This window comes from Maniola hyperantus, chromosome 6, assembly GCF_902806685.2.
Source record: "Maniola hyperantus chromosome 6, iAphHyp1.2, whole genome shotgun sequence".
Classification (NCBI taxonomy): Eukaryota; Metazoa; Arthropoda; class Insecta; order Lepidoptera; family Nymphalidae; genus Maniola; species Maniola hyperantus.
This window is the reverse complement of record NC_048541.1, coordinates 127844-140061: the sequence shown is the minus strand read 5'-3', so window position 1 is coordinate 140061 and position 12218 is coordinate 127844. Positions and strand designations below refer to the sequence as shown.

Sequence of the window (12218 nt, the reverse complement as noted above, 5' to 3'; positions counted from 1 at the left end):
GCATAGTTTACAGTTGCTTTTCTGGCATTTTTTCACCCAAAAGTTAGTGGTTAGATTACGTTGCCAATGCTGAGTTCCCTTTCTTTATCAGGTAAATTATGCGTTGAGCCAATGACTTAGTAAGCCACGATGTAGTAAGTATACATTGAAGTCATTGCTGTGAGCGCGTGCTGACTTGACCGCAATGACTTGTATGTAGTAAGTATACATTGAAGTCATTGCTGTGAGCGCGTGCTGACTTGACCGCAATGACTTGTATGTAGTAAGTATACATTGAAGTCATTGCTGTGAGCGCGTGCTGACTTGACCGCAATGACTTGTATGTAGTAAGTATACATTGAAGTCATTGCTGTGAGCGCGTGCTGACTTGACCGCAATGACTTGTATGTAGTAAGTATACATTGAAGTCATTGCTGTGAGCGCGTGCTGACTTGACCGCAATGACTTGTATGTAGTAAGTATACATTGAAGTCATTGCTGTGAGCGCGTGCTGACTTGACCGCGATGTTTTCATTAAGAGATTAAAAACTCTTCAGGCCTTATTTAAAGGTTTTATATTGAATCCAGAAGGTCATATCTACAGAGTTACAAGAAACCTGAGTAATGAGAAATGTACTCATCGAGTAATAATTTTCATTTAGGTACGGAGTCTTTTCAAAATGAAAGTTTTCTCAGAGACGAAGATGCAGCACAGTGCTATTCATGAATTTAGTTATTAGTTTCTCGGACGCGATCGGAGGCGAGCTCTTAATGTAATTGGTAAAGTTTTCTAGTTAGACGGGAACCACAAAAAACGGGGATTTTTCATCAAAAACTCGCGATCTCGCATTAAAGAGGGAAGTAATTTTCATAAAAGGGATATTTAATGGAAATTGGGTTGCGTTACGGCGTTTTAATACGGCGCGGCTGTTGGAACAGTGCTGCTAACACGTTGTTTGTTTCGGAGCCTCCAACTGAGAGCTCGGGGGTTCATTTAAAGAAAGAAAATATGTTCACAAGCAGCTGAAGTATACCTACTGTAGTAGTTTTGTGGTGCACAATTTTTTTTTTTTTTTTTTTAAAGAATATTAGCCATGTTAAATGACTAATATTCCCCTTTCCTCTCCAACTAAGCGTCAAGCTTGTGCTAGGAGTAGGTACGACAATAGTGCAACGGGCGGGGTTTGAACCGTCGACCTTTCGGTTTCAGTCCACTCCTTTACCAGTTGAGCTAATATAATAAAAATATACAATAAAAGTATATGCATTCATTCATATTATCTAGTAATGAAATAGGTACTATGCTAAAGAAGCGGTGATAGACAGGTCCAGGTCTGCGGCTCCCTGCGATTCGCCTGATGTTGTCCGTCCACCTATTGGGGGTCCTTCCAACGACACTACGCTTTGCGATGCAAAGGGCGACCCAGCACCTTGGGACCCCAACGTCTGTCAAACCGCTGTCTATTATATCAAATATTGAAACCCCGACTGCAATCTCCAGGTTAGTGGAGACGGCGGTTAATGTAACATACATTGTGTGTATGTCAGTTTCTTTATTTCACCACAACTTCTAAAATATACCTGAACATATTTGAATATAATATGGGGTATCGTTAAAATTCTTACATCATCCCGAGCTATATTACCCAAGGATGCTTTCAACACCATTGACAAAACAATAATCTCTATGCAATATGTCGCCCTGTGGCTCGATTGCGGTAGAATGACAGCTACAATGTCACGATCGCAATCGCGTCTGATTGGTTGACGATCACTCACTATTGGTTACAATGCAACAAGTATGCCATAAATTCAGCCAGTCACAACAATCGAGATTGTAATCATGATTGATGCAGTTTTTCCGCAATCGGCCTGCTGATTGCGTTAGGGCTGCAGCAGGGATAAGTGAGTCCTACCTATGTGTCGCGCGTCCTAACGACATCCGAGCACGTACGATGCGACGCGCGACGCGCGACGCCCGATTACCATGTCAAAGGCCTTCAGTGTCTATGTAACAACTTGCAGGCGCTGAGACTCGTAAATACACTTATGTACAAGTACAACTTGCAATAACAAGCAGCAACGCCGACGAGGCAAGTGATGAATCGATGTCCCAAATTCAGTTTTGGAAACTTTTTGAACTCGATTTTACTATTGAAGTCTAGGGTCTAAGCGCGTTCACTTTTGAGATAGTGAAATTTGGAAATTTGGATGGTGCAATTCAGTGTTGCGCGAATTAAATTTCATGACTTTTCTCCGTATATCTATAAGTACTCGCGCCGCCCTATTCTTTGTAACTCTTTCTCATTTATTTACATATCTCATTACTATCATATTTTTAACAAGTGTCTACAAAAATAACTTAACGGAAATAACAGAAACAACAAAAATTTAAGTAACAGCAACAAAAAAAAAATTAATTAAAAATATGATAAAATAGGTGCCACTAGCAGCGGGGTAGAAGTTAGGAGCCAAGCTGCCAGTGGTCAGGGCTGCGGAGTGAGGGCCCTCCTCTCGACGCGTGCCGTCTCAACAACCACTGCCTTCCCTTTCTTACCCTTGATCCTACAGGTATATTATTATTATGTACGTAGAAAACGATATCATTATTGGTGTACAAGATGTTGTGACAACAAACCTCCTTGGTAGCAAACACGAGGCGAAGCTGAGGGTAGGTACTACTCTGTGGAGGACAAAACCTTTTCAGTTTGAACGCGAGTGGCGCGCCTCATTATATCGTGCGACGTCTGGACGCTGGACGCTGGAGGGCGCACAGAAAGTACAAACCACTAAAGTAGGTAGAAAGTGATCTAAGAAGTTATTTAAACATCGTACTTATAATGATCAATTTAATTAATAATCAGCAATAAAAAATCATTCGATAAGGTCCAAACTTCAAGATACCTATGCTAGATTATTTAGGTGAATTAAACAAAAAACCGGCCAAGTGCGAGTCAGAGTCGCGTACCGAGGGTTCCGTAATACAATCGTTTTTATTCGACATTTCACACGATAAATGCAATGGTCGCTGCATACAGTTTTCTGTAAGATGCCTTCATTTATGTAGATTTTGGACAAAAGCAGGTGTTATTTGCGAAGCTCATGATATACAAGAAAGGAGGAGGTTATCTTAGAAAGGAGAAGGTTATCTTAGAAAGGAGAAGGTTATCTTAGGAAGGAGGCTGAGTTGCAAATACAATGCATATCGCGTGCTGCAGGTTGACCCATAAACATTTGTCTGTTTTGGTGGATTACAGCGGTATAAGCTTGTGGTTCCTCGAATATTTAGGTAGGTACTTAGACTTATCTTAATATTCTAGATAATTAAGTACAACGACCAGCGTTATGCGCATATTGTGCATATGCATGCTTGTAGTTAGTCGCTTTCCTTCGCATATTGTATTAGCAAAGCAGTACTGTGTGTTCAAACATCTTCAAGCAAGCCCTGTTTGCGAAGCTCGCGTGTTAACTCAGTTAGTGTGTACTGAAATTACACGTAATTTCATATTTTACACAGAAACTTTAATGAATAAATTTTCGTACGAAACCTTATAATTAGTTACAAATGAGAAAACTGACGAGGGTCTACTTGAGCTAGCTCTACAGTCGGGTGAATAAGTAAATCGTCCACAGTTGGACATAGCCTTTCCCACTTCAGCATGAGCACCGAGACTCGTATATCGTATGTTGGTATGTAGTCGCCTATTTTGAGAGTTCTCCATAATGTTCTCAAAGGCAGGGTTGTTGCGGATGCCAATATTTTGACATATTATGCGGATGCGGATTACATATTTAGAAGTTCACATCCTTGGATGCGGATGTCTGAATTCATGCGGATGTTCTGCATTTGCGGATGTGGACGCGAATATCCGTAATACCCCTACTCAAAGGTGTATGAAATCTACTAAACCGCACTTGGCCAGCGTGGCGGACTAAGCCCCATGATGTAGAGAGCAAACCTGTGCTCGATAGTGTGCCGGTGATGGGTTAATCATGATGATGTTGATGTTGAATAACAGACCAAAGCATATAAATTGTGTCTAACTCTAAATACATCATCATAATGATCAACCCATCGCCGGCTTACCACTACAGCGTACGGCTCTCCTCTCAGAGTGAGAAGGCTTTTTGGTCATAGTCTACCACGCTAGCCGAGTGCGGATTAGTGTTTGAAGTCTACACTTAAATATGTAGACATAGAATATTACAATTAATATCCTCAGGATCCAGCTGTTCCTTCCTGTGAAACCAAAATAAATATGTTAAGTTCATTCGCCGTCCCTAAATGTTTCCCGGAGGAAATTATAACTCGTTGAGAACGTTTCGGTGTTGTCTATGCAGAACATTTGAATATCTCTGTTATCTCTGGACTAAGAGCCAGCGCGTGCCAGACCTTCGTTATTTTATAAAAGCTGAAACTTTAAAAGCGTCTGGCAGGGGGTTGCCACGATACTACAGTACGCTGTAGAAAATAATGTACATCGACCTTTAGAAGAAGGTAGCGGATTTGTAGAGCATTGTCTCTGTTGTTGAAATCGACAAAACGTAGTTATGAGTGACAGAGACAATAACGCTCTGCAAAGCCGAAGTGTCATACCTAAAGGCCGATGTACATTATTTTCTGCGGCGTACTGTAAGTGTCTGGCAAGGCATGACGTGATTTCTAATACTATTTCGAAGAAAGTATAAAAAATTGACTTCATACTTTGACGCAAGGTTTTTTCACATTTATTACCTGTTATCTCCCAAATCCACCTTGGTCCAAAACTACATAGTCGCTGATCGTTCCTCCCAGTGTTGGGGACAATACGCAGAGAAACTTTCCGCTTTTATAAAATAACGAAGGCCTGGCACGCGCTGGCTCTCTCTCTCTCTATTGTATGCTCAGTCGGTGCAGCGCTAACTGCACTAATTAATATTTATCTTGTTTTCAAGATGGAGAAATTACTCTTCATGGAGGAGCAATTACAAGTGATGCAAAGTAGAGGAAACTTGGCGGTGCATGATTTTGATACGTAGTGTGTATAATATGCAATTTCCTAATTAGTAATCGCTCGCATGAACATTATAACGGCGGTCAACACCATTTACCATCACAATCGTTTTCAACCACTTAAAGAAGTAAACATCTCGTTTGAGAAGCAGCAGATCGTTAAAATTGCATTTAGCCTGAAGTGTCAAAACCGAATGACAAATTCAGTTTAGTAAGTTTAAATTAGTTTCCACTTTCCGGCCTCCCCACTCCGCACTCCGCACTCCGCACTCCGCACTCCGCACTCCGCACTCCGCACTCCGCACTCCGCACTCCGCACTCCGCACTCCGAGTTACTTAACAAACTTGAGGCAACAAACAAAACACTTAGATACACCATACAGAGTACACGAGCTACACATACAGGGTGTAACTAGCAAAAACGAAGACAGGTGATAGTATTGATAATTACTGATATGATACTACATAAAAATGCGAAAAAAAAACCCTATATGTGTGTGAAGTCTGCCAATTCGCACTTGGCCAGCGTGGCAGACTGTAGCCAAAACCTTCACCCTCTGAGAGGAGACACGTGCTCTATGGTGAGCCGGCGATCATGAATTTCATGATGGTGAAATGGGTGTACTACTAAAATTGCAAGTCTGCGACAGTCCTAAGCAAATGACTGAGAAAGACAAAACAAATTTAAATGAACGCCCCGAAAACAATAATATCTCAAGATTTTTTGCTGAGCGCAGAAGTTTCGCGACCGAATTCAAATCCAATTCCGCTAACTAGCGCAGTTTGCAGTTCGCGCGGAGTTTTTGTGAAGGCTCATTGTAATTTAGTCGCCTCGCCGCGAGGGGGCGCGCTCGCCGGCCTTCATAACTAACAACACTAAATAATAAGTTTTTATTATATTCCGTTTGAAACTGCCTCTACGCTCGGACTACTGGAAACCCCTTTTGTATGAGTTTTTCGGCGCTTTTCGTGCTGATTTATTGAGAAAAGTTTTTTAAATTTTATGCTAGGTCATGGTCGCTTTTTTTTTTAATAGATATAGCGAGCAAACGAGTAGGCGGGTCACCTGATGTTAAGTGATTACCGCCGCCCATGAACATTTGCAGCACCAGAGGAACCGCCGATGCGTTGCCGGCCTTTTAGGAATTTGTTGTTGTATTTGTATTTATTTTTATCTTACCTTTCTAATGTAAGAAATTTAAAATCCTAAAAATAGCTCTTACGAGATGTGACTCTAACTCTCTAACTGACCAAAGTTCAAAAAGTATAGTGCCGAGTGGAAACAACTGGCACAAAACTGTAATGGGTATGTAGTTTATCTGTTTTCTTTAAATGCATATCACGCATACACTACCTAGTACCTACCTATCTATAGTCCGCGACAGGACGCCTCACACACCCGCATGTCACCCGCGCTCGCCCGCACCAGGTTAGGCGGGGGCTGTGCGGGTGTGCGGGGCATTCCCTCCCCGATCGCCATCTCGACCTGCAGCGTACAATACTTGCCCAGAAGATGGATAATCTTGTTCCTTTGCCTCAAAACTCCCCCTTGTCTATCTCCCTCAGTAACCAAGCCGCCCAGTGGGCAGATGTCGGCGACGCGGCTGCTGGCCGGCGCGCGGCGTGTTGGCGCGGCGCCAGCTGAACACCATCCGACGGCCATCGCCGCCGCGACCTGCCTCACGCGGAGACCATGTGACACCTGCGCTCGCCCGCTCCGGGTTCCGGGCATTCCCTCCGATTGCCATCTCGACCTGTCGCGTATTTGAGTGATTCAAAAAGATTTAGCACAGAAATCCTTAAGCTTACCATGAGAACTTCTAGGTTCTTTCTTTATTTTAACTTCTATTGGATTAAACTCTTAAGTTTTCTTATGCCTGAAAACATTAAATTTTATCTCAAAGACAAATCTTAATTACTCTCCCTAACTACCTTTACTCAATTAAGCTAATTGTAAAAAGATTCTCTCTCTTGAAAATCATTCATTGATTTATTTTATCTTGAATTCAAAATAGGTAAGTAGTAAATTACACTTGTTGAAAGTCAGTTGTTGCATCTGTAAGATGAGATAGTGCGGACAATTGTACCAAGCGATTAAAATATGTAAGTTCAAAAGGTAATAAACATTAATAAATAATTCCCTTTCCCTTATAATATTATGTAAACAAAAAACTTTTGCTAGAGTAGGTGTCCACGAAAATAATGATTTATATTCCCATTTGAATTTTGAAGGAAATTAAATCCGAAAGATAAACAATCCGACTTTCAGAACTCAGTCTGCCCTGAACTGAACCATCTAAATATTAAAGTCAAATTATTTTGGGTGCTCGCAAATTACAAACTAATTGATCAGCTCTTTAGCAATTATGTTAGTTTTTTTGTATTCATTATAGACAAACGCTTGACCATACTCACACCTGATGGAAAGTGATATGTGGCCTAAGGTGGGACGCGTTCACCTAGAAGTTGCCTATTCACTCTTGAAATCACAATCATCCAATAGACGTCCACAGCTGGACATCGGTCTCACGTAGGGACTTCCACACGCCACGATCTTGCGTCTCGCCTGAACTCTGAACCCAGCGACTCCCTGCGACTCATTTGATGTCGTCACTCGTCTGTCCACCGAATGGGAGGTCTGCGACTCATTTGATGTCGTCACTCGTCTGTCCACCGAATGGGAGGTCTGCGACTCATTTGATGTCGTCACTCGTCTGTCCACCGAATGGGAGGTCTGCGACTCATTTGATGTCGTCACTCGTCTGTCCACCGAATGGGAGGTCTGCGACTCATTTGATGTCGTCACTCGTCTGTCCACCGAATGGGAGGTCTGCGACTCATTTGATGTCGTCACTCGTCTGTCCACCGAATGGGAGGTCTGCGACTCATTTGATGTCGTCACTCGTCTGTCCACCGAATGGGAGGTCTGCGACTCATTTGATGTCGTCACTCGTCTGTCCACCGAATGGGAGGTCTGCGACTCATTTGATGTCGTCACTCGTCTGTCCACCGAATGGGAGGTCTGCGACTCATTTGATGTCGTCACTCGTCTGTCCACCGAATGGGAGGTCTGCGACTCATTTGATGTCGTCACTCGTCTGTCCACCGAATGGGAGGTCTGCGACTCATTTGATGTCGTCACTCGTCTGTCCACCGAATGGGAGGTCTGCGACTCATTTGATGTCGTCACTCGTCTGTCCACCGAATGGGAGGTCTGCGACTCATTTGATGTCGTCACTCGTCTGTCCACCGAATGGGAGGTCTGCGACTCATTTGATGTCGTCACTCGTCTGTCCACCGAATGGGAGGTCTGCGACTCATTTGATGTCGTCACTCGTCTGTCCACCGAATGGGAGGTCTGCGACTCATTTGATGTCGTCACTCGTCTGTCCACCGAATGGGAGGTCTGCGACTCATTTGATGTCGTCACTCGTCTGTCCACCGAATGGGAGGTCTGCGACTCATTTGATGTCGTCACTCGTCTGTCCACCGAATGGGAGGTCTGCGACTCATTTGATGTCGTCACTCGTCTGTCCACCGAATGGGAGGTCTGCGACTCATTTGATGTCGTCACTCGTCTGTCCACCGAATGGGAGGTCTGCGACTCATTTGATGTCGTCACTCGTCTGTCCACCGAATGGGAGGTCTGCGACTCATTTGATGTCGTCACTCGTCTGTCCACCGAATGGGAGGTCTGCGACTCATTTGATGTCGTCACTCGTCTGTCCACCGAATGGGAGGTCTGCGACTCATTTGATGTCGTCACTCGTCTGTCCACCGAATGGGAGGTCTGCGACTCATTTGATGTCGTCACTCGTCTGTCCACCGAATGGGAGGTCTGCGACTCATTTGATGTCGTCACTCGTCTGTCCACCGAATGGGAGGTCTGCGACTCATTTGATGTCGTCACTCGTCTGTCCACCGAATGGGAGGTCTGCGACTCATTTGATGTCGTCACTCGTCTGTCCACCGAATGGGAGGTCTGCGACTCATTTGATGTCGTCACTCGTCTGTCCACCGAATGGGAGGTCTGCGACTCATTTGATGTCGTCACTCGTCTGTCCACCGAATGGGAGGTCTGCGACTCATTTGATGTCGTCACTCGTCTGTCCACCGAATGGGAGGTCTGCGACTCATTTGATGTCGTCACTCGTCTGTCCACCGAATGGGAGGTCTGCGACTCATTTGATGTCGTCACTCGTCTGTCCACCGAATGGGAGGTCTGCGACTCATTTGATGTCGTCACTCGTCTGTCCACCGAATGGGAGGTCTGCGACTCATTTGATGTCGTCGTATTCATTCAATTTAAAATTTGATTACCTATGGGCCGATATTGAGTTAGTCAGTTTATTATTATGTAGATAAAAAATAATAGACTGACTAACTCAACGCACCTACAGTTCAAATATTGGATTTGGATATTTGAGATCTTGCAAGAAGTTTCTCTCTTTATCGAAGACCCGCATAGAATCGCGAAAAAAGCTCCTCAGTTTAATATGCCTAAGTATTAGATATTGATCTGCAAAAGCGGCCACTGTTATTGAGAGTTCTATTGACTTTCAGTACACAGAAGCTTAACAAAACTCTCTGAAATGCTGAATCGGGTAAAGTAGGGGCACTGAGCCGGTATTAAAATATTCATCGCGCCTCCCCCGGGCACCCCCCCGCACCCCCGGGGTCGCGTAGTATTTCGGTGTTTCGCGCTGTTTTCAAAACAAGACAAATTGGGTCAGATGGAAGTTGTCTAACCTCACCTTACCTTATTACATCTTTGCAAAAACTATGTACCTGTATAGGTACTTAAAACACACACCTACAATTATTATGGTAATATTTTAACGATACAAAAGGTCGGTAAAAGTTTATTTAATTAAAATCTGTTCTTTTTCCAAAGAATTCCTGAAAGGTCAGCCACGCATCGGCGGTTCCTCTGGTACAGCAAATGTTCATGGGCGGCGGTAATCACTTAACATCAGGTGATTCGCCTGCTCGTTTGCTCGCTATTTTTTCTAACTGACTTCAAAAAGGAGGAGATTCTCAATTCGTCAGAATCTTTTTTTTCTGGCAAATCTGGCGGAAATTTGGCATGCACATAGCTATTATGACGCAGGCATCCGCTAAAAAAGGATTTTTGAAAATTCATCCCCTAAAGGGGTGAAATATGGGGTTGAAATTTATGTAGTCCATGCGGATGAAGTCGCGAGCATATGCTAGTGAATTTATAAGCTATAAGGTAAAGAAACAGTTCGTTGATTTTCAACGCAAGTTTTTATTTGACAGAGATACCGGTTGTTACCATAAAACATGGAAAAGATTCAAATATGTTAAAAGGAAGCTGGAACCCATCTTTGCATTTCGGAAATAGAAAGTCGAGGAATCAATCCCCGGAATGGAAAACTGCCAAAACCAAGATCAAGTGCGCCGGATATCGCCGAAATTGAAATGTATTTTTAAGTGTTTCTATTTGCATTCGAGGAGAAGTAGCGAATATTTTTGTAACCTACGTAACAGATTTTTCTAAGGCTTAGTAGAATAAATACTGATTAGGGTGTTTTTGCAAAAGCAACTTAAGTAAGTACCTAACTGTTTTGGAAGCAAAACTCTGCTATTACAGAAAATATCGGTCAAGTGCGAGTCAGAATCGCGCACCGAGGGTTCCGTACAAGAGATGTCACTTCTGTTTTCTTATTGTTTTTATTTTGTTTTTTTTTCATTGCGGTCATTTTGTATTTATTACTGTATGTTGTTACAGCGGCAATAGAAATACAAATTCTGCAAAAATTTAAACTCTGTACCTGTTATGGTTCACGAGATAGGTACAGCCCGCTGGCAGACAGACAGACGGACGGACAGACAGCGGAGGCTTCGTAATAGTTGGTACTCTTCAGCAACGGATCTCTAAAAATGTCGATACAAATATATTATAGTACTTTTAATTTCAGGAAAATTTAAATGTATATTTACTACCGAATCGCTCTAAAATGTAACTACATCAAATTGATGTTATTATAAGTTTAACTCAATTTAATATTATAAAATGAAACTTAGGAGACTTTCAAAGGACGCGAGCGGAATATTTAAAGGTTTCGCCGTTCTAGGGACCTAAGTAATAATTTTAAAATCAGTTCTATTCATCAAATTTTAAACTAGCATATTGATCAAATTAATTCGGCTCAATATTATCGTGACCACGCGTTTCATTTGGGATGAGACAGTCCCGTTTTCCAGCAGCACATTCCCGGGACCACAAGCTCAGCTTGAAAACTGGAGCAGGGCACGTTCCGTTTACTAATGATTGCCTTTTGTCACTTTGTTGTAAAAAAATTGGACTCGCTACGCTTGTGGTAATATTTCGATAGTTTATTATTATTATCTGTTTTGATCATGAGCATGCACCTTTCTTTTTGTAGCTACGTGAGTTGAGTGAAGGAAAACATCGTGAGGAAAACTGTGCACCGAGTTCTCCATCACTTTGTCTGTGTGTGTGTTAGGTGTGTGATCCGATGATCTTAGTCCGCCACTGGTGGCAAGTTAACATAATTTACTAGTAAAGAATGTAGCTACCGCGAAGTGATTGGATATTCCAGTATGATGCCTTACTGCCAAGTGGCACATCCAGTCATCCAGGTGAGATGACAGAGAAACACTATCTTGACATCGAATTAAAATAAAACAAAAACTCTCACCAAAAATTGTGTAGCTTTCCACTACGGATGGGGAGAGAAGATGAGCGGTGACCTACAAAAGACTAAAAAAGCTTTTCATTTTCTCGTCCTATCCACGTTCAGCACCGGAAAATGAATCGACGTTGTTTAGCCACCCAGACTGTAGCCGACTCTTATTCAACACGTCACTTGCATTACCCTAAATTGTTTCAGGGCAGAGGTTATTTAACTCCTCGGCGTTTCAGGGAGTGTCCCGCTTTGGGACACAATAAAATGGCCACGTTGCCTAAAATATTTGTCATAGTTTATTGGTAGTTAGGAGGGCGCTTATGGCTGGGCCGGGCAATGGGCATCGCTCGCCAACTATGTCACCTCCTAAATGACACGCTCGGGCTTCGTACTTATAGTGCCCGCAATTATTCGGCCTCGTAGATTGTCTGCCATTAAACTTTGCGACACGTGGATTTCATTATAAAATACTATGTATGTCCATGTATGTACAATGACATAACTAGAATTTATTTATGTAACCGAAACCGGAACGATTGAAAATATTTACACAGAGCGAGACCAATAATTAA

At 42.8% G+C, this 12218-nt stretch overlaps 1 protein-coding gene across 1 annotated transcript; it reads right to left on the bottom strand.

Annotated features, from left to right (window-relative positions):
• Window positions 1-7442: 7442 nt before the first annotated feature.
• LOC138402475 (uncharacterized) lies at window positions 7443-9272 on the bottom strand. The gene has a single exon (XM_069499170.1). The coding sequence runs from the start codon at window positions 9270-9272 to the stop codon at window positions 7443-7445; it is 1830 nt and encodes a 609-aa protein (XP_069355271.1).
• Between the last annotated feature and the right edge of the window lie 2946 nt (window positions 9273-12218).